We start from the raw sequence: 22,966 nt of genomic DNA, 5'->3' as shown, positions 1-22,966 counted from the left end.
AGTCCCCCACTGATTGTTGACATCTATGTCCTGCCGCACTGCCTTTTGGGTCCCAGCGCAGCGCAGTATCTCGTGGTTTCTGGTGTCTGTCTGCTCCTCCCTGCATCCGCCCCCCTAATTCATATGCCGCCTCCTGCCGCACATATTCCTCCCCCTTAGTTACACCCCTCTGCCTCCTTCACTGATAATAAAGCGCCCTGCCTGGTGACGTCACTGGACCAGAGGGGCGTGGCTTAGCTCAGTTTGCTGCCACCTAGCTACCACCCATCCAGCGCTCTGAATAATTACTTTGGCTGACGGTGACGTCACCGGGCTCCTTGCGAAGTGGAAGAAGAGGTTTCGCTCTGCAGAAAGGGACCCGGTACGTCACTGACTCTTAGAAAAACAGCACTTCCGGCTGAGATTTTGTGAATTGCTAAAGGGGCATCAGAAATGTCTGGTAAAGGTAGGACAGGCATGAATGTAATATTTAGGTGACTGTTGTACACATACAAGAATGTCCGCAATCCTGGACAACCCCTTTAACAGTTTATTGTTTCTTGTATTTTTATATTGTTGTAACCTATCTGGAAGTACAGCCCAATGGAATTAATGTCTCTTTAAAATTAATAATAATAATCAACAGTACCTTTCCATTGCGAGGCTTCAAGCAAGATGTTTTCAGACGGAAGTGGCTACTAAGCTTAGAGTGTCACAGAGTGTCATCAGCAGGTTACAACAGAGGTTTAGAGAGTTAGAGAGACTGTAAGAGTCACAGAAAGGCATAGAAGTGGTCATCCTTTGGCCACATCCCACACTGATGACCACTTCATTGTGAACAATGCACTGCGGAACCAGATGATGAATGCCACATAACTCCAGGCACATTTAAGTTGAGAGGCACTCAAGTGTAACGTCAGACCATTCAAAACCGTTTACATCAGCATGGTCTGTGTGCTCGACAACCTGCAAGGATCCCTGAACACACCAGCAGGCACAGGTGTCATTGTCTTGCTTAGGCAATGGAGTATCTATGCTGGATCAGTCAATGAAAGTCCGCTGGGACCCGCACCTACAACGAGAATGAACCGGGGAGTGCTGTGGCTGAAGGACCCCGGATTTCCCGGGGTCTGTCCACCACCATGCGCTGGTCTCATAGAAGTGAATAGGAGCAAAAAAATAAAAAAATTCATTTACTGCAGCCCTCACCTCCAGTGAGTCATGGACTGTACTGGTCTAGACGCAGCCAGGTGAGCAATCCAGGAATAGCAAAAAAACGTCCAGCTCCTTTTCCTTAAAAACAAATGCTTTATTCTTTCACATATTCAATTAAAATCCATGTGTACAAACGGAGAAACTGTAGCACAATGTGACGCGTTTCGGGCCACTTGCGTATGGGCCCTTTATCCTGACATCATGTCTGGATGAAGGGCCCATACGCAAGTGGCCCGAAACGCGTCACATTGTGCAAGGGTTTCTCCGTTTGTACACATAAATCTTAATTGAATATGTGAAAGAATAAAGCATTGGTTTTTAAGGAAAAGGAGCTGGATGTTTTTTTACTATTCCTGAAGTGAATGGGAGCGCACCGCGCATGTGCGGCCCATGCTCCCATTCATTTCTATGGGGCCAACGGAAATAGCCGAGCCATTTATAGAAATGAATAGAGGGTGGCTGCACATGCTCAGTGGCCCTACGTTCATTTCCCCGCTCCGCTCTCATTATAGGACCCGCACCTATCAGACAATGGGGGCATATGCTAGCGATATGCCCCCATTATCTGAGATGGGAAAATCCCTTTAATATACCGTATTTTTCGCTTTATAAGACGCACCTGATGATAAGACGCACCTAGATTTTTGAGGAGGAAAATAAGAAAAAAAAAATTTGAACCAAAAGGTGTGCTTTTGGAGGGGTTTTGAACTAATGGTGTGCTTTTAGAGGGGTTTTGAACTAATGGTGGTCTGTGGATGACGCACTGTTATGGGGGGACCTGTGGGTGACGCACTGTTATGGGGGGACCTGTGGGTGACGCACTGTTATGGGGGGACCTGTGGGTGACGCACTGTTATGGGGGGACCTGTGGGTGACGCACTACTACGGGGGATGTAGCATCATATATAGCATCTTATGTAATGGGGGTCACTATTCACACAGGGACAATATACTGTGACACATATGATACTGTGACCAGCATAAGATGATCTTATGCTGGTCACAGTATCATGTGTCACAGTATATTGTCCCTGTGTGAATAGTGACCCCCATTACACCACCGGGCACACAGTAGACTTTATATGTAAAATCTTTTAATGGCTCTGCTTTCTTCTATACCAGTACTCACTATGAAAGCAGCAGTCCGGCCAGCACGTGACGTCACTCACTCAGTCAGTCACGCTCCTGCCAGCTTCATTAATGAAGTGGGAGGAGCATGACCGAGTGAGTGACGTCACGCGCCGGCAGGACCGCTGCTTTCATAGTGAGTACTGGTATAGAAGAAAGCAGAGTGTAATGAAGCCGTTTTCATATGTAAAGTCTATAATCTTCAAGCAGTGTCTCTGCTTTAAACTAGGGCAATCCTCTGTAGTGCAACTCACTATGAAAGCGGCAGGCAGAGCGGCAGCGTAACCTCGCGATTCTCACTCATTAATGCTCCTCCCACTTCCTTCCCATGAATGAGTGAGAATCGCGAGGTTACGCTGCCGCTCTGCCTGCCGCTTTCATAGTGAGTTGCACTACAGAGGATTGCCCTAGTTTAAAGCAGAGACACTGCTTGAAGATTATAGACTTTACATGTGATAATTACCGTGAGCGGGGTCCGATGTATTACAGTACAGTGACTGCATCGGGCCCCGCCGCGAGTGTTGCCAGCCTCCGTCCCCTCCTCCCACCCCTCTGATACATCGCGGCTTGCGATGTATCAGCGTGACCAAAGTAAACATGGCAGTGTTCGCTTTATAAGACGCACTGCCATTTTCCCCCCACTTTTGGGGGGGAAAAAGTGCGTCTTATAAAGCGAAAAATACGGTAGATTGTTTGAGTATTTGCCTCATTTAATTTACAGAACATGCCCACAACTTTGAAGATAGGACAAAAGTCAATGTGCATAACTATTTACCCCCCTACGTCAATACTCTGTAGAGCCACCATTTGCAGCAATCACAGCTCCAAGTTGCTTTCGATAAGTCTCTATGAGCTTGCCACATCTTACCACTGGGATTTTTGCCCATTCCTCCTTTGAAAACTGCTCCAGCTCCTTCAAGTTGGATGGTTTGCGCTTGTGAACAGCAATCTTTAAGTCTGACCACATGTTTCCCCTTAAACCACTTAAGTGTTGCTTTAGCAGTGTGTTTGGGATCATTGTCCTGCTGGGAGGTGAACCTCAGTCCTAGTCTCAAGGCATGCACAGAGTGATACAGGATTTGCTCAAGAATATCCCTGTATTTAGCACCATCCATCTTTCCATCAACTCTGGCCAGTTTCCCAGTCCCGGCTGCTGAAAATGGTAGTGTTCTTTGGGTGATGGGATGTGTTGGGTTTGCGCCAGACATAGCGTTTTCTTTGATGGCCGAAAAGTTACATTTTAGTCTCATTAGACTAGAGCACCTTCCTCCATACATTTTGGGAGTCTCCCACATGCCTTTTCGCAAACTCACAAAGTGCCTTTTTGTTTTTAGCTGAAAGTAATGGCTTTCTTCTGGCCACTCTGCCATAAAACCTAACTCTATGGAGCGTACTGCTTATTGTCGTCCTATGTACAGATACTCCAGTCTCTGCTGTGGAACTCTGCAGCTCCTCCAGGGTTACCTTAGGTCTCTGTGCTGCCTCTCTGATTAATGCTCTCCTTGCTGGGTCCGTGAGTTTTTGTGGGCGGCCGTCTCTTGGCAGGTTTTCTATTGTGCCATGTTCTTTCCATTTGGTTATGATAGATTTGATGGTGCTCCTGGGGATCATCAAAGATTTGGATATTTTTTTTATTACTAGTGATGAGCGAATCAAAGCTGAGGAAGTCGAATTCATTCCGAATGTCAGGAAAAATTTGATTCTGAACTAATGTAAATTTCCTGGCGCTTTGTTGTAACGAATCACTATTTTTCCTAACATGGCGGAAAGCCGGCTACAATGGTGGCTAAAATGGCGGCTACATGTATAAGGACATGGGGCAAGGAACTCTGGGAAGGCGGGATAACCCATAATGCCATGCATGCAGCCAATCAGCAGCCAGCCAGCCCGGTGATGTCACAGCCCTATAAATATGGCGGCGATCTTAGAGTCTGCCATACACCATCGTACTTTGTTCAGGGACAGACGTGTATGCAGGTGCTATGGAGAGTGAATTAAAACCTAATTGTTAAAAAAATAAAACGAAAAAAGCGATTTACTAGTGCAGGGAAAGGATAGTGAGAGGAATAATTTCACAGGCAGGGAGAGATGTGTGCAGATGCTAGGGAGATTTATAGGAAAATCCTCATTGTGAAAAAAAGCGTGCGCGGCAACATTACTTGGGGATCCAGATAGTCTCATAAGACAGCTCTGTCATTCAGAATTTAGTTATTGGGATGCAAGTGCTATGTTGAAAAGTCTTTAGTGGCTTTTATCTGTGGAAAAAGATAAATATATACGCAGGTCACTTTTGCTGTTAACTGCGCTAAAAGCGTTTATTGCCATATTTCTAGAGAAGAAAAGAAAAATAGACTAAGTTCATATTTGCTGTTATTTGTGCTAAAAGCGTTTGTCATTTTTCACTACAATACGAGAAAAATAGACACAGTTCACATTTGGTGTTATTTGAGCTGTAGTGTTATTTGACCTGTAAGGCTGAGTTAATACTTGAGCTGTTCACTTTAGAAAAAGACGACTGAGGGGAGATCTAATTACTATGTATAAATATATCAGGGGTCACTACAGAGATCTATCCCATCATCTATTTATCTCCAGGACTGTAACTGTGACGAGGGGACATCCTCTGCGTCTGGAGGAAAGAAGGTTTGTACACAAACATAGAAAAGGATTCTTTACGGTAAGAGCAGTGAGACTATGCATACTGTTGTCTGTTGTCTCCTGAGGAGGTGGTGATGGTGAGTACAATAAAGGGATTCAAGAGGGGCCTGGATGTATTTATGGAGCGTAATAATATTACAGGCTATAGCTACTAGAGAGGGGTCGTTGATCCAGGGAGTTATTCTGATTGCCTGATTGCAGTTGGGAAGGAATTTTTTATTCTCCTAAAGTGGGGAAAATTGGCTTCTAACTCACAGTTTTATTTTGCCTTCCTCTGGATCAACTTGCAGGATGACAGGCCGAACTGGATGGACAAATGTCTTTTTTCGGCCTTATGTACTATGTTACTATGTTACTATTTGGTCGGTTTTGGCCCCATGACTGCCCAAAAAAGTGAAGTGTGCAGTGTGATTCTAATAGTGACACCTGTCATCTGCATATCATACTGAATGTCAGTATTATTTCACTACCCCAGCTCACTCCCTATGCATGTTAGTGCAAAGCACAGTGTTCTACACCCATATAAAGGCACTATGCAGCCCGGAAATAGTCGTTTTTTTATCGTGATTCGTTGCGAATATGTTCGGATCGAAGCAAATTTTTTCAAAAAATTCGGTGAACCGGCCAAATCTCATTTTTGAGAAATTCGCTCATCTCTATTTATAACCTAACCCTGTAGTTCTCAACAATATTGTCCCGGACTTGTTTGGAGAGTTCCTTGGTCTTCATGGCAGTGTTTGGCTAATGATGCCTCTTGCTTAGGTGTTGCTGCCTCTGGGGCCTTTCAAAAAATGTGTGTATATGTAATGACAAATCATGTGACACTTAGATTGCACACAGGTGGACATTATTTCAATAATTATGTGACTTGTGAAGGTAATTGGTTGCACCAGAGCTTTATATGGGCTTCCTAACAAAGGGGGTGAATACATACGCACATGCCAATTTTCTGTTTTCTATTTTTAAACAATAGTTTTATATATACTTTTTTTTCTCATTTCACTTCACCAACTTAGACTATTGTGTTCTGATCCATCACATACAATTCAGATTAACAAAACATTGAACTTTAGGTTGTAATGTAACAAAACACAAAAAAAGTCAAGGAGGTCAATACTTTTGCAAAATACACTGTACATGGCCAGTAGTAGGTGTTTCTAGATTGTGCTTTTCACACCCAGATCCTTGGGCCTCCATTGTGGTAGTGTAGGATGTCGCCAGCCTCCTTCTCCGTGCATCGGCGTTCTGGACAGTTTCCCCGGTAAACACTTCCCATTGTGAGACATAACTTCCCACCTCACAATATTACAGCCTGCTGAAGATTCCACTCGTCTACGTATGCTGCCATGTGACGTCACCCCCATCTCGTGATACTTCATCTGTTTGGTCCGCATGCTACTTGGGAGTGCTGGGATGCTGGATGGAGGTAACCAGTGCAGTAGAACAATTCTCTGCAGCTGGATTGTGCAAGTACCAGACCTGGCCCCAGGTAGTCATGCTGTATGCTAAAGGAACTCTTCCCCTAGAGGTTTTAGCAGGGCTACCTATGAGACGGAAGGAGCGGAATGTGTCCCCCGATGAAGCTCCAGCCCAATTTCTTCAATCTTCGTGCTCTCACTGCACTGAAGCGCCCTTCCCCTGGAGGGACAGGAAGAACACCGGTGAGTGGTAGGGGTTGTTTATTTGCTCTCTCTGTCTTCCTGTCCCTTCAGAGGTCAAACATCCTCCTGTGGTGCTGTCATGGAGGACGTCCCAGAAAACAAAGTATTAGTCTTACATATGGTTTCAACTTCCTTATGTGAGAAAGAAAGTTGTCTTTCACTGCCAACAAACAGAGATATTGAAAATGGTGAAGAATTACTAAGCATATCAGAAAATGGTAGACTTTTTGAATATACAAGGATGAAATATTATTTACATAACACTCTAAAACCAGTATAAGAAATAATGCAGACTTTCACATCTGCGTTGTGCTGTACAGTTTTGAGATCCGGCACAGGCTCGCAAAACCGCAACACAATGCTTCAGTTTTGTTGCCATTCATTGTCAACAGAGACAAAACTGAACAAACTGGAGCGGAGTGCACCAGAATGCCTGTGAAGGGTACCTTCTACCCTTCACAGGCATCTATATCGCCCTTGAATATCTGGAGATACAATCTCTTATTCCAGATACAATTCCATATCTTAGTACATTTTTTTATATATATGTTTTTTATAATATATTTTTAGACTACCTTTTCTTTTTAAGTGTCGAGATTCTATTTGTTGCGATTGAAATAAAATAATTTACTTCCAACCCATGCAATACAAAATTTATGAAGTGAGAAATTTACAGCCCTTTTTGGCATTTATTAGTGGGGAAAAAAGGGCTTATTAGCCGTTGTGTGATGAAGTGAGAAAATTACAGACTTTTTTGGGATGTTTTAATTTCCTTTTTATTTATTTATTTGATCTAACAGTATGTCAGACAAAGAAGCGCCAGGCCCTGCACAGGGGAGTCGCAAAAGCCTAAATGTTTCCGGTGCAGGCATAGGTCGCAGCAGAGTAAGGGGCCGTGGCAGCAGGGGTCAGCTAGCGGTCATGTCTTGACCAGCAACCCAGCGGTTCTTGAATGGTTGACTCGATCTTCGACTTTGTCGCAAGTGACATACGACACCCCCAGCCAAGAGTCGGTGGGTTCGTCAGACGACGCAAATCTTAGTTGGCATGGCCCGGGAGCAGGCCCTGTGCCCTCACCTGTCCTCAACCTGCCTCTGTCCTTTTCTGTTCCCTCATCCAGAGAATTATTGCATGCTGTGGGCTCAGCTCCACTATACAGCGAGGACGAGCTACGAGAAGACAGTCAGCAGCTAAAGGCAAGCCAAGATATGGAGGAGACATTCGCCGCTTTCCTCCACTAGGCGGGCAACTAGGGATGAGGAGAGTGGCGTGGGAGCTGGTGTTGCGAGCGGTCAAGCTCCTGACCCAGAGACGGTTGAGGAGTACATCAGTGACGTGCAGACAGAACTCGATGATGATGATGTAGCTGATAGCACTTGAGAGCCGGGTGACGAAGGGGCTTCATAATCATTGGGAGAAGAAGGTGGCAGCTTGCCCATGATTCAGCAGCGGAGCCAGCAAGTCGCTAGTGTGGCCGAGAGTGAGAAGGGTGGCAGCAGTGGGAGGTCGGTAGCCAAACATACCACCCGCTTCGCAGGAGCCTACCTGAACGGCAAATAGCGGTGCACGGGTTCAAGGAGGCAGCGGCGTTAACAGTCAGTCAGTGTGTAGTGTTGGGGGTAAAATCACCTACTTGGAGGTATGGCAGTTTTTTGTTAAGCCACCGGAGGAGGTGAACATGGCCATATGTAGAATCTGTGGGCAGAAGGTGAAGCATGGCCAGGGTGCCAATGATGGCCCCACTGCCCTGTGTCAACATATGCGGCGTCAACATAAAGTGGCCTGGGAGAACCTGCCTCTGTCCTTTTCTGTTCCCTCAGCTTCATCATCATTGGGAGAAGAGGGAGGCAGCTTGCCCATGAGTCAGCAGTGGAGCCAGAAAGTCGCTAGTGTGGCCGAGAGTCAGCAGGGTGGCAGCAGTGGGAGGTCGGTAGCCAAACATGCCACCCGCTTCGCAGGAGCCTACCTGAACAGTAAATAGCGGTGCACAGGTTCAAGGAGGCAGCGGCGTTAACAGTCAGTCAGTGTGTAGTGTTGGGGGTAAAATCACCTACTTGGAGGTATGGCAGTTTTTTGTTAAGCCACATGAGGAGGTGGTGAACATGGCCATATGTAGAATCTGTGGGCAGAAGGTGAAGCATGGCCAGGGTGCCAATACTGGCACCACTGCCCTGTGTCAACATATGCGGCGTCACCATAAAGTGGCCTGGGAGAACCGTGGGTTCGATGTGGTGTTCCAGCCTGCTGCAGCACCCAGTGGCATGCTGTCCCCGATTTCAGGCAGTCAAGGCTCTACCACCTCAGCCGAAGGTAGCTATGTGTCCTTCCCATCATCTGCTGGCCCTGATGCCCCTGCTCCTCGTCCTCCTACTTCTCGTCAGTCAGCAATCGATCACCGAAGCGATTGCCAAGAGACAACAGTATGCATGCACTCATATAACGGTGCAGAAGCTGAACATGCTCCTGTCCAAGTTGCTGGTGCTGCAGTCCCTCCCTTTCCAAGTGGTGGACTCTGAACCTGTCAGAGAACTGATGGCTTTTGCCAAGCCGAGGTGGAGAGTCTTAAGCCGTCATTTCTTTGCCAAAAAGGCAGTACCAGCCCTACACACACATGTAGAACAGAAGGTGGGCCAGTCCTTCAGCCTGTCGGTGTCTGCCAATGTACACGGTAGTGCCGACATGTGGAGCTATAGCCACTGGGTGAATGTGGTTCCTGCACAGCCAACCAGAAACTTGGCCAGGTGACGCTGCTTCCGCCTCCATGTTGTCACGCCGGTGTTCCAGCGACAATGTTCGCCTCTGTCTCTTCATCCTCCACCGTGTCCTCAGCCTCCACTGCAGGGACAATTCACAGTGCCCCTCCAGCATACCACAAGTGCAGGTCACAGCGTTGTCATGCTGTTTTGCACCTCGTTTGCCTGGGTGAATGGAATCACACAGGGAAGGAACTGCACCGTGTCCTTCATCAAGAAATCAAATCCTGGCTTTCTCCACGACAACTCAAAATTGGAACCATGGTGACCGACAACGGGAAGAAAATGGTGTCGGCACTGCGTCAAGGAGGGCTGAGCCATGTCAAGCGGTTCCTGTAGTCTTCCTCCCATCTGCAAGACATCCTAAAAATGGCCAGGAAACTTTGACTGCACTTCAGCCACTCGTACAACGCAAAGCATACCCTCCTTGAGCTGCAGCAGCAGAATGGCATCCCCCAACATAGCCTGATATGCGAAGTTTCCACTCGTTAGAATTTCACCCTCCATATGTTGGACCAACTATACGAACATAGAAAGGCCATAAACGATTTCTTGATGATCCAAGCGGACAGGAGTACTCCCCTGTGTAACTTCGATGTAAGCCAGTGGCAGCTCATATGTGACACCTGCCGTTTGCTCAGGCCCTTTAACGAGGCCACATTATTTGTCATTCGCCAGGACTATGGTATGAACAATGTCATTCCACTGCTTCATGTCCTGGAACAGATGCTGGTAAATCTGTCTGGTCAGGGGACTGGAGATGTGGCACCTAGATCTCATGGCCACATGAGCCCTGTGGGGGCTGAACTGGAGGAGGAGGAGGAGGAGGACGAAATTGAAGCACAAGCAATGTGTAGTGAAATGGGTTGTTTTTCTATATAGGTGACAGGAGAGGAGGAGCAGCCAGAGGAGCTACAGGGCGATGAGTATGACGAGGCAGAGAACCCAGACACACCGTGGCAGTATGCAGTGGAGATGGGGCAGGGAGTCCCTCCAAGTCATTTGCACAAATGGCCCAATGCATGCTCACTTGCTTGCGTAGTGACAGCCGAATTGTCACCATTCGGCAGAGGGATGACTTCTGGCTCTCTACCTTGTTGGTCCTTTGCTACTTGTCCAAAATAGTGGCCTTTTTTACACCCACTGAGAGGGAGGACAAACTTAACTACTACAGAGACATCCTATGTAGTCAGTTGGCTGCTGCCTATCTGTGCCATCGTTCATCCTCTCGTAGGTCTGACCGGCGGGCTCTCTGTGCTCTAACTTTCCACTGCCATGGCTGCTGTGGAAGGGTGGGGTGGCAGGAGCAGTACCAGCTCCATCAGCAGCAGCCTGAGTCTAGAGTTGCTGATGAGCTGCTTTCTTCACCTGCATAGTGAGCTAGACATAAAGCAGAACCTGAACCAGCAGGTGGTGGCATACTTGGAGTGCACCAGGCCAGCTGTCATTGAAGATCCACTGGACTACTGGGCAGCCTAACTGGATTTGGGGTGGCAACTGGCCTAGTTTGCCCTGGAAAAGCTTTCCTGCCCGTCCAGTAGTGTGGCATCAGAGCAGGTGTTTAGTGCGGTGGGGGCCATAATTACCCCAAGAAGAACTCGACTGGCCACCCAAAATGTGGTGAGACTGACATTTGTCAAGATGAATCAGGTGTGGATCAGCCAGGATTTCCACCCACCAATGCCTGATGCATCAGTCTAGATAAAATCCATGGTGCCACACCAACACTTTGACAAAAGAGACCGGTTTCTTCTGGGTATCTGCCTCAGCTACTACTCTGATGCTGCCACACATCTGATGCAAACTGCTCCTTCTTCACCCACCATCTTCAGCTGGTACTGGTATTGCCACCCATATCCCCACTCTGTCACCGGGTCACTCTGTGGTCTCCTGATGCTGCTGCCACCTCCACACAATGTCACTTTGCCACTCTGTGGTCTCCTGATGCTACTGCCACCTCCATAATATGTCACCTTGCCACTCTGTGGCCTCCTGATGCTGTTGCTGCCACCTCCACACTGTCATTGTGCCACTCTGTGGCCTCCTGATGCTGCTGCCTCCAACTTCGCACTGTTATTGTGCCACCCTGTGGCCTCCTCCTGATGCTACTGCCGCCACCTTTAACACTGTCATTGTGCCACTCTGTGGCCTCCTGATGCTGCTGCTACCACCACCTCCTCACTGTCATTGTACCACCCTGTGGCCTCCTCCTGATGCTGCTGCAGCCTCCACCTCCACATTCTGTCATTGTGCCACTTTGTGGCCTCCTGAAGCTGACACAACCTCCAGACTTTGTCATTGTGCTGCTCTGCGGCCTCCTGATGCTGCTGCCACCTCACCACTAGGTCATACAACCACTCTGTGGCCTCCTCACGCTGCTTCCACCTCACCACTAGGTCATAGGGCCACTCTATGGCCTCCTCATGCTGCTGCCACCTCCACACTTTGTCATTGTGCCACTCTATGGCCTCCTCCTGATGCTGCTGCCACCTCCAGACTCTGTCATTGGGCTATTCTGTGGTCTCCTCCTGATGCTTCCATCTCAGCGCTATGTCATAGGGCCACTCTGTGGACTTCTCATGCTGTTCCCACCCTCCCCACTTCATGACTGGGCCACTATTTTGCCTTTCAGCTGACATCATTTATTTGATCCGTCTTCTGATCTGTCAGAAGGAAGGAAATATGAGACGCACAATGGATCCTGTCTTTGTAGCAGCTGTAAGGCCTGTATGGTCCCATCAAAATTGGCGTATAATTTGGTAGCCAAAAGCAGGAGTAGGTACAAAAGACAGAAGACATGAAAATATTCATCTCTGTTTTGGATCCACTCCTGTTTTTTTGGCATTAGCAATACTGATGGATTACTGACCAAATGCTGACCGAGTGAAGGTATTTTGGGGGTTATTGTTCTGATGGATCAGAGGAAGGGCAAAATAATCAGTGACATCAAAACAAACTTACTGCTGATGCCCTCTCCACTTTGTCCTGGGGCTCTACTTGTATAAGAATTTAATAGAACAGGTTCTGTAGACGTCTATGTGGAATCAGCTTGACGCTAACAACGATCTGTAAGGCTGAGTTCATACTTGAGTTATGGCCCCATGCAGGGGCATAGCTAGAAGTGACTGGGCCCCACAGAAAATTGTTGTATGGGCCCCCACCCCCCGCCCAATTTTCAATATTGAACTGTGCACCTGTCCTTTCATTTTTTTATAAAAATCGTTTTTATTTATATGCAAATTGCCTTCCTAACGTGCCCAAGGGGCTGTCCCTCCGGCCGTTGTGCTCAGCGCGTCCATTATCGCCAAGTCCAGCGCCGTTCCACTTTTATTTATTCACTGCTGTCCTCATGTATATATTTTTTCTAAGTGCGCCATAGTCTCGCACATGTGCCAATGTTATGTCCTGTCCAGGCTCGCGCGGTTTCCTGGTAGCAGCCTCAAGTAATGTAATTGCGCGTGCACCAGAAAGCATAGTAAGCTGGCGCATGCACGATTACACTACTTGAGGCTGCTGCCAGGACACTGCGTGAGTAACCGGATGTGAGCAACATCAGCGCATGCGGGAGACTATGGCGCACTTATAAAAAGAAAAAGATGAGGGCAGCAGTGAATAATTAACAGCGGGGCGGCGCTGGGCTTGGCGTTAATGAGTGCAGCTGGGCACAAACGGCCGGAGGGACAGCCCCTTGGTTACGTTAAGGAAGGTAATTTGCATATAAATAAAAACTATGAAACTTGACTGACACACTGCCGGGCCCCTTGTCAGCCCGGGCTTCAAAGCAGCCGCTTCCCTGGTAGTTATGCCACTGGCTCCGTGACTGCCCAAATAAGTGAAGTTTGCAGTGATTCTAAGACCAACACCTGTCATCTGCATGTTATACTGACTCAGTATTATTTCACTATGACAGCAGACTCCCTATGCATGTTACTGCGAGGCACAGTGTTCTACACCACTATAAAGGCTCTCTGCAGCCAGAAATAGCCGTTTTGTAACGCGATTTGCCGCAAATAAATTCGGATCGAACCAAATCTTTTCAAAAAATTTGTCGAACTGCCCGAATCGGATTTATGAGAAATTCGCTCATCCCTACCTAAGACCCAACAGTAAATTTTGTTTTGGGGGCTCACTGTATATGCAAATATTGCCTGACCATCCTTCCCAAAACTGCACCAACATACTGTAGTTTTCAGTAATAGCCTGCTACCTAGCCAATGCCTCAGACTGTTTTGTCTTGGAGACCATGTCAGTATCCTGCTGACTGGCTTCTGCTTTGGACTAGAGCCATCTTGGCTATTTGATTTTTAATACTCCACAGTGGTATTCCTATTCCTATACCCTGCTACTGTCATTGATAATCTACCAATAATGTTATCTTTGTATTGTGCATTCCTAACCACTGCTATATAACTGTAATTTCTTATAATACATGTAAGGTGCCTGCCTGGTTCACCAGAAGATAGCTGCCGATATATGGCAGAGATATCTTTACATAGAATGGAACTTACAATTCCATTCTCCCTCTTTTGGACAGAAGTTGGCTGGTCCTGCTTCTTAACAAGGGAGCGGCTGCAGGAAGTGGTAAGTCAGTCATAGTTGCCCTATGAAAATTAAAGTAAAACAGAATGCCGATCTGTTTCCTATACCATTGATAAATGCTCATGTGGACATTTTATCTGCCCATGTAAAAAGAGTGCTGACAGCGGTCGCGGTCACCACATGACCATGAGTTTTGCGTAAAACCATGTGGCCATTAGCAAAGAGCAAGCAGACAGCACTTATTTCATTACTAAGCTTTACAGACCTGCGGCTCCTGGCCTTATCTAGGCTGTGGCTCAGCTGTGTGGTGTCCATATCATCTGACAGCACCCTATAAGTTTGTGAGCATAGAACTGCTTAACTAAAATGAAATGTTAATTGTACCAACACAGTTATACTGTTTTCTTAGCAATCGTATTAAAGAACTGGTTTTCTTATCACTTAATCTCTACTTAAGGGACCATAGGGCTGAAAATAAAAAGCAGCTTCTGTAGAATTACAGTCTTAGAGTAAGTTTGTGAAAGCACTGTTTAATTACAGAAAAAACAGATATTACAACTAATTACACTTTAGCTTGCAGGGTTTTAAAGAAGATGGGTGTGATGCCTTTTATGACTTAGACTTAAATATTGATGATCTATCCTCAGAATATGTCATCAATATCAGATCTCCGGCGCCAGACACTATTACAATGGATGGAAGGCTCCATCCACTGTGTAGTTTCTGGCATCAGTGTACTAACTCAGTTCCTATTCACTTGAATGGGTGCTTAGCTGCTATATCCCTCATCTCAGCCACTACACAGTGAACGGACTCTTCTGCTTCCAGCTGTATATTTTCCTGTTACGGTGGCTGTCTAAAATAGCTGGCAGGTGACGTTGCCGGGTGTCAGACCCCCAATGATCTGATATTCATGACCTACTTGGAGGATAGATGATCAATATCTAAATCCCTCCAAAAAAACTCTTAAGGCCATATTTGGAGAAAGTGGTAAGCAAGGCTCATAGTCCAGTTCTTCATTAACCTGTAGTGTAAAATAACTCATTTTCCACAAATCAGTTTTTTATATTTATCTAACATAAATGAAAAGCGGTTAGCATTTTACTCACAGCAAAAATATTTCCGTAAGCAATATATTTATTGTACTGTGCATGAAATATCACTCACCTGCTGAAATATTGAGAAGTTTACAAGCTGTCTCAATATCTTTTAAAACTTCTCCCACTACCATTGTTTGCATTTGTTCAAGGGAATGATCCTCAAGATGTAGTGACGTTTGGTACTCCAATTCATGGTGAAGTCCTTGACTGTCTATAACAGGGCACTGTTCGGGTTCTTTTTGCCCTTCACCTCTGGGCCCACTGGGCAACAGGTTTTTAGGAGCCGCCCAGCTTCCTCCATCGCCACTGTATAGAATGTCACAAAATGGCAGATAGTACCCAGGTGCCCCCTCTTCAAGAGGTTTGTCAAGGCTAGTGAGTGAAGAATCCTGTAGCTCCAAGTGTGTGTGTGTAACATTGAGTAGGTTGGTTCCACTGCTGCCCATTCCGAAGAATTTCTAGGCAGAAAAACCTGAAGGAAAAATGATTTAAAATGATTTAGCACTAATCTATCTCTTCACCTGTCTGTTTTTTTAAGTGGTATACTGATGTCATATTGAAATTAAATATAGTGTTATAGCCTTGTGACATGTTCTCACCAACACTATACAATATACAGTAAACGTTAATGTATCAGAAAGTGAAAAGGATGATATTTTTGGCAGTAGTAAACCATTAGAGTTTTCCTCATCATATTCTGCAGATGGACAGGATATACATGCATGTTAGATACCTATGTCACTACTATGGGACTATAGATGATCTTTTCTAAACAAACCATGGCCCCTCCCTTTCAGCTGTTATTCAAGACACCAGTAAATTTAACACATTCCTTCCAGGAAGTGAAATTTCAAAAGGAAGAGCTGCTTATTGTATATATAATAAAATTTGAAACCAGGTTTTTTTTTTTTAGTGCTTAAAATTAGAGGCCTGCTCTGCTCAAAACAGCATCTCCTGTTTTGTTAAGTTTGATTAAAGGTAGAGATGAGCGAATCGAAGCTGACAAAGTCGAGTTTGTTCCGAATTTCAGGAAAAATTATATTCTGAACAAATGCAAATTTCCTCGCGCTTCGTGGTAACGAATTGCAATTTTTCCTAACATGGTGGCTAGCCGGCTACAATGGCGGCTAAAATGGTGGCTACATGTGTGAGGACATGGGGCAAGGAACTCTGGGAAGGCGGGTTGACCCATAATGCCATGCATGCAGCCAATCAGCAGCCAGCCAGCCCGGTGATGTCACAGCCCTATAAATACGGCGGCCATCTTAGATTCTGCCATTCACCATCATACTTTGTTCAGGGACAGACGTGTATGCAGGCGCTAGGGAGAGTGAAAGTAAAACTAAAAAAATAAAAGGAAAGAAACGATTTACTAGTGCAGGGAAAGGATAGTGAGAGGAATCATTTCACAGGCAGGGAGAGATGTGTGCAGATGCTAGGGAGATTTATAGGAAAATCTTCATTGTGCAGGAAAACATTACTTGGGGATCCAGATAGTCTCATAAGACAGCTCTGTCATTCCAGCAATTAGTTATTGGGGTGCAATGTTGATAAGTCTTTAGTGGCTTTTATCTGTAGAAAAAGATAAATATATATGCAGGTCACTTTTGCTGTTAACTTCTCTGATATCATTTAGTGGCCTATTTCAATACAATACGAGAAATATTTACGCAGGTCACTTTAGTTGTTATTTGCGCTAAAAGCGTTTATTGCAATATTTCTAGAGAAAAAGATAAAATAGACTAAGTTCATATTTGCTGTTATTTGCGCTAAAAGCGTTTCTTGTCATTTTTCACTAGAATACGAGAAAAAAAGACGCAGTTCACATTTGGTGTTATTTGCGCTGTGGTGTTATTTGACCTGTAAGGCTGAGTTAATACTTGAGTTATTTGGTCGGGTTTGGCCCCGTGACTGCCCAAATAAGTGAAATGTGCAGTGTGATTCTAATAGTGACGCCTGTCATCTGCATGTCATACTGACTGACAGTATTATTTCACTACCCCAGCACACTCCCTATGCGTGTTACTGTAAGGCACAGTGTTCTACACCCATATGAAGGCTCTATGCAGCCTGGAAATAGCCGTTTTAAATCACGATTCATCGCAAATATATTCAGATTTTTTCGGAAATTTCGTTGAACGGGCCGAATAAATTTTTTTAGAAATTCGCTCATCTCTAATTAAAGGGTTATTGTATAGCTAAATTACTATCCATATCACATTGCGCATTTTTACTAGCTTGGCTAAATCAGTAAGATCACCACAGCTGGCTTCAGGTTTTTAACTTCAAACTCCACCAGAGCTACACTCAAGTAGCTTATCAGCGGTGGTGCAGGGTGCTAGACCTCCACTAGCAGATAGTCATGGCCTATCTTGAGGATAAGACATCACCTAATAAGAACTGGACAACCCCTTTAAAGCTAGGTTTCCAGATTCAGGTTTTTAGATGGAGTGGGATTAAGAAGAGGAGAGAATTATGTCTTTCTTTTATACTGTACGTGTCCCCTATTTATGATTCCTTCCTTGCTTTGGCTTCATAAACTACATCTAAAAACCTTGATGTAGAAAACCAGCCTAAGGCCTCATGCACACGACCGTTGTGTGCACCCGTGGCCGTTGTGCCGTTTTCCGTTTTTTTTCGCGGACCCATTGACTTTCAATGGGTCCGTGGAAAAATCGGAAAATGCACCGTTTTGCAGCCGCATCCGTGATCCGTGTTTCCTGGCCGTGAAAAAAATATGACCTGTCCTATTTTTTTCACGGCCAACGGTTCACAGACCCATTCAAGTCAATGGGTCCGTGAAAGAACACGGATGCACACAAGATAGTCATCCGCGTCCGTGATCCGTGTCCGTGATCCGTGTCCGTTTTTCCTATCATTTTCAATGCAAACTTACTTAGTTTTTTTTTTCACTTTTCATGTTCGTGGATCCTCCAAAAATCAAGGAAGACCCACAGAAGAAAAAACGGTCACGGATCACGGAACAACGGAAATCCGTTTTGCGGACCGCAAAAAAAAACGGTCGTGTGCATGAGGCCTAAAAGAGATCATCAGTGTATCAAAATTAGCTCAACATACAAGTAAGGTGAGTTCACATCACATTTTTCCCATCCTTTTAACGTATACAAAAGATGTATACATTAAGGCCTCATGCACACGAACGTTTTTTTTCACGGTCCGCAAAAACGGGGTCCGTAGGTCCGTGATCCGTGACCGTTTGTTCGTCCGTGGGTCTTCCTTGATTTTTGGAGGATCCACGGACATGAAAAAAAAGTCGTTTTGGTGTCCGCCTGGCCGTGCGGAGCCAAACGGATCCGTCCTGAATTACAATGCAAGTCAATGGGGACGGATCCATTTGACATTGACACAATATGGTGCAATTTCAAACAGATCCGTCCCCCATTGACTTTCAATGTAAAGTCAGGAGTTAATATACCATCAGATCGGAGTTTTCTCCAATCCGATGGTATATTTTAACTTGAAGCGTCCCCATCACCATGGGAACGCCTCTATGTTAGAATATACTGTCGGATATGAGTTAGATCGTGAAACCTCATTTCCGACAGTATATTCTAACACAGAGGCGTTCCCATGGTGATGGGGACGCTTCTAGTAGGAATATACTACAAACTGTGTACCTGACTGCCCCCTGCTGCCTAGCAGCATCCGATCTCTTACAGGGGGCCGTGATCAGCACAATTAACCCCTTCAGGTGCCGCACCTGAAGGGGTTAATTGTGCTGATCACGGCCCCCTGTAAGAGATCGGGTGCTGCCAGGCAGCAGGGGGCAGTCTTGTACACAGTTTGTAGTGTATTCTAACTAGAAGCGTCCCCATCACCATGGGAACGCTTCTGTGTTAGAATATACTGTCGGTTCTGAGTTTTCACGAAGGGAAAACTCAGCTTTGAAAAAGCTTTTATGCAGACGGATCTTCGGATCCGTCTGTATAAAAACTAACCTACGGCCACGGATCGCGGACACGGATGCCAATCTTGTGTGCATCCGTGTTCTTTCACGGACCCATTGACTTGAATGGGTCCGTGAACCGTTGGCCGTGAAAAAAATAGGACAGGTCATATTTTTTTCACGGCCAGGAAACACGGATCACGGATGCGGCTGCAAAACAGTGCATTTTCCGATTTTTCCACGGACCCATTGAAAGTCAATGGGTCCGCGAAAAAAAACGGAAAACGGCACAACGGCCACGGGTGCACACAACGGTCGTGTGCATGAGGCCTAAACGGAAGCCTCAGACTGACTCCTTATAAACATGCATACTTGGGCCACCATTCTTTTGTAAGAGAAATACCATAACAATTAGGCCTCTTGCACACGAACGTTGTGCATCCATTCCGTGCAACTTGAATGGGTCCGTGATCCATCCACACGGCAAAAAAATACAAGTAGTGCTTCCATGGGGTTCCGATCTGTGCTTCCATTCCGCATCTCTGTGATTGCGGACCCATTCAAGTGAATGGATCCGCATCCGTGATGCGGAGTGCACATGGGCCAGTGCCCGTGTATTGTGGACCCGCCCTATGCGGACTTCAATACGGCCACAGGCACACAACGTTCGTGTGCAAGAGGCCTTATATGTAGTACCTGGGCCAATTATGCCTGAGGTACTCAATTACAGTTTCTTGTCTGGCTTGCTGCAGACAACACTGTATCACCAAGAATTACAAGGCTAGCGGATGCACAGGGATCGTAGGGCAACCATATTTCCATGATGTGGGCTTTTCATATGTACTATTTACCATTGATCAATTAAATGTTTTTCATTGTGCTGTACAAGGAAGATAATACCACTAAAAGCAGTCTTATGCATAGAGTATGCAAGTTTTAAACACCATGAAACTATCATGTATTTTACTTGGTTCGTACAGAGTGGAAAGTAGAGATGCCATTCCTGCTATCTATGTAACAACTGCTTAATCAGAAAATTATTTTTTGTTTGTCTGCCAAGTGGCTTCTATTCTTTAATGTTTAGAATATTGTCCAACTCCTGTATGTTCTTCAGGTCATTTATAAATCAGCATAAATATATTCAATATAGAATAATTGCAATATTTAAGTAGCGTCACAATGGCGGACGTGCGTGTATGTCTGAGGTGCATGAGCGGTGCATGGAGCAGTCTCAAGAATTAAGCCTGCTTTATAAGTGGGGGTTTCATGTCTGTGTAATACAGCTGACACCTGGCCACAATGACTGGGATCTGAGATAACTCTAATGCCAGTCATTTAACAACTCAGATATTGCTGTCAATAGCAACCACAGCACCTGAGAGGTTAGACAGAGGAAGTGGACTCCCTCTGTCCTCTAATCGAAGCCCCTGGAGTGAAATTTTTAAAAAGTTTTAAAAAATCTGAAAAACACAAAAATATTAAAAATGTAAATCACCTCCCTATTCCAAGTTCACATATAAAAATATGCAAAAACAATTATTATTAGTCTTGCCACATCCAAAAATGCCCAGAAAAAAATGTAGTAATATGTGATTAAAAAGTTGTATGTACCCAAAAATGGTATTAATAAAACTACACCTCACCCTGCAAAATGCAAATGGTCAGACAACTCTGTAGAAATACTGTATACACTGAACAAAAATATAAACGCAACACTTTCAGTTTTGCTCCCATTTTGCATGAGCTGAACTCAAAGATCTGAAACATTTTCTACATACACAAAAGACCCATTACTCTCAACTATTGTTAAAAAATCTGTCTAAGGCCTCTTTCACACTACCGTTTTTTTTTTCCGTTTTGCGGTCCGTTTTTTGCGGTCCGTATACGGTCCGTATACGGAACCATTCATTTCAATGGGTCCGCAAAAAAACGGAATGTGTTCCGTATGCATTCCGTTTCCGTATTTCCGTTTTTCCGTGCCGTGAAAAGATAGAACATGTCCTATGTTTGTCCGCAAATCACGGTCCGTGGCTCAATGCAAGTCAATGGGTCCGCAAAAAAAACTGAACACATACAGAAATGCATCCGTATGTCTTCCGTTTCCGTTCCGTTTTTTGCTGAACCATCTATTGAAAATGTTATGCCCCGCCCAATTTTCTCTATGTAATTACTGTATACTGTATATGGCATACGGAAAAACGGAACGGAAAAACGGAACAGAAACGGAGACACAACGGAACCCAAAAACGGGACAACGGATCCGTGAAAAACGGAACGCAAAACACTGAAATGGACATACTGTAGTGTGAAAGAGGCCTAAATCTGTGTTAGTGAGCACTTCTCCTTTGCCGAGATAATCCATCCCACCTCACAGGTGGCATATCAAGGTGCTGATTAGGCCACTCTGAAATGTGCAGTTTGATCACACAGCACAATGCCACAGATGTTCCAACGTTTGAGGGAGCGTGCAATTGGCATGCTGACTGCAGGAATGTCTACCAGAGCTCTACCATAAGCCGTCTCCAAAGGCATTTCAGAGAATTTGGCAGTACATCCAACCGGCCTCACAACCGCAGACCACGTGTAACCACACCAGCCCAGGACCTCCACTTCCAGCATGTTCACCTCCATGATCGTTTGAGACCAGACACCCAGACAGCTGCAGCAACAATCGGCTTGCATAACCAAAAAATGTCTGCACAAACTGTCAGAAACCGTCTCAGGGAAGCTCATCTGCATGCTCGTCGTCCTCATCGGGGTCTGGACCTGACTGCAGTTCGTCGTCGTAACCGACTTGAGTGTGGCAAATGCTCACATTCAATGGTGTCTGGCACGTTGGAGAGGCGTTCTGTTTACGGATGAGTCCTGGTTTTTACTGTTCAGGGCAGATGGCAGACAGCGTGTGTGGCGTTGTGTGGGTGAGCGGTTTGCTGACGTCAACGTTGTGGATCGAGTGGCCCATGGTGGCGGTGGGGTTATGGTATGGGCAGGTGTATGTTATGGACAACGAACACAGGTACATTTCATTGATGGCATTTTGAATGCACAGAGATACCGTGACGAGATCCTGAGGCCCATTGTTGTGCCATTCATCCACAACCATCACCTCATGTTGCAGCATGATAATGCACGGCCCCATATTGCAAGGATCTGTTCACAATTCCTGGAAGCTGAAAATCCCAGTTCTTGCATGGCCAGCATACATACCAGGCATGTCACCCATTGAGTATGTTTGGAATGCTCTGGATCTGCATATACGACAGCGTGTTCCAGTTCCTGCCAATATTCTGCAACTTCGCACAGCTATTGAAAAGGAGTGGACCACCATTCCACAGGCCACAATCAAGAACCTGATCAACCTGAGACGGAGATGTGTTGCACCTGTTAGGTGGGACGGATTATCTCGGCAAAGGAGAAGTGCTCACTAACACAGATTTAAACAGATTTGTGAACAATATTTGGCAGTAATGGGTCTTTTGTGTATGTAGAAAATGTTTCAGATCTTTGAGTTCAGCTCATGCAAAATGGGAGCAAAACCGAAAGTGTTGCGTCTCTATTTTTGTTCAGTGTAATTAAAAACATTATGGTATTAATATAAATCATACTGACCCAAGAAATGATTTTTTTCAATTTTACCCCGCAAATAATTGTTTTGCAAAATATGACATGGCAAATTAAATAGTGCTAATAAGAAAATACAACTTGTTCAACAAAAAACAAAAAAACAGGAAAGTAAAAAAGTTATGGCTCTGGGAAGATGGGTGGGGAGGGCAAATAACACTGGTGCATTTCTCACCATAGAATTTACTATATATGCTATATTTTTCAAACTATAAGACACACTTGGGTGGGGAGGGCAAATAACACTGGAGCATTTCTCACCATAGAATTTACTATATATACTATATTTTTCAAACTATAAGACACACTTTTTTCACCAAAAAGTGTGTGTGGGGGGGGGGGGGAATGGCAGTGTGTCTTATATTCTGAATGCTTAGCATGCAGGAAGCGCAGGGAGTGGTGAGG

At 45.3% G+C, this 22,966-nt stretch overlaps 1 protein-coding gene across 5 annotated transcripts in view; it reads right to left on the bottom strand.

The window, feature by feature from the left end:
* SPDEF (SAM pointed domain containing ETS transcription factor) overlaps positions 1-22,966 on the bottom strand; it is a 131,908-nt gene that overhangs the window by 100,672 nt on the left and 8,270 nt on the right. For all 5 annotated transcript variants that reach the window (XM_040424173.1, XM_040424171.1, XM_040424174.1 and 2 more), the window contains one exon: positions 15,101-15,505. In XM_040424173.1, coding sequence (XP_040280107.1) covers positions 15,101-15,479 — 379 coding nt within the window. In that variant the 5' untranslated portion in view covers positions 15,480-15,505. The remainder of the gene's footprint in view (positions 1-15,100; positions 15,506-22,966) is intronic.

The sequence above is a fragment of the Bufo bufo genome, chromosome 3, assembly GCF_905171765.1.
Source record: "Bufo bufo chromosome 3, aBufBuf1.1, whole genome shotgun sequence".
Lineage (NCBI taxonomy): Eukaryota > Metazoa > Chordata > Amphibia > Anura > Bufonidae > Bufo > Bufo bufo.
This window is presented reverse-complemented; position numbering and strand designations above follow the sequence as displayed.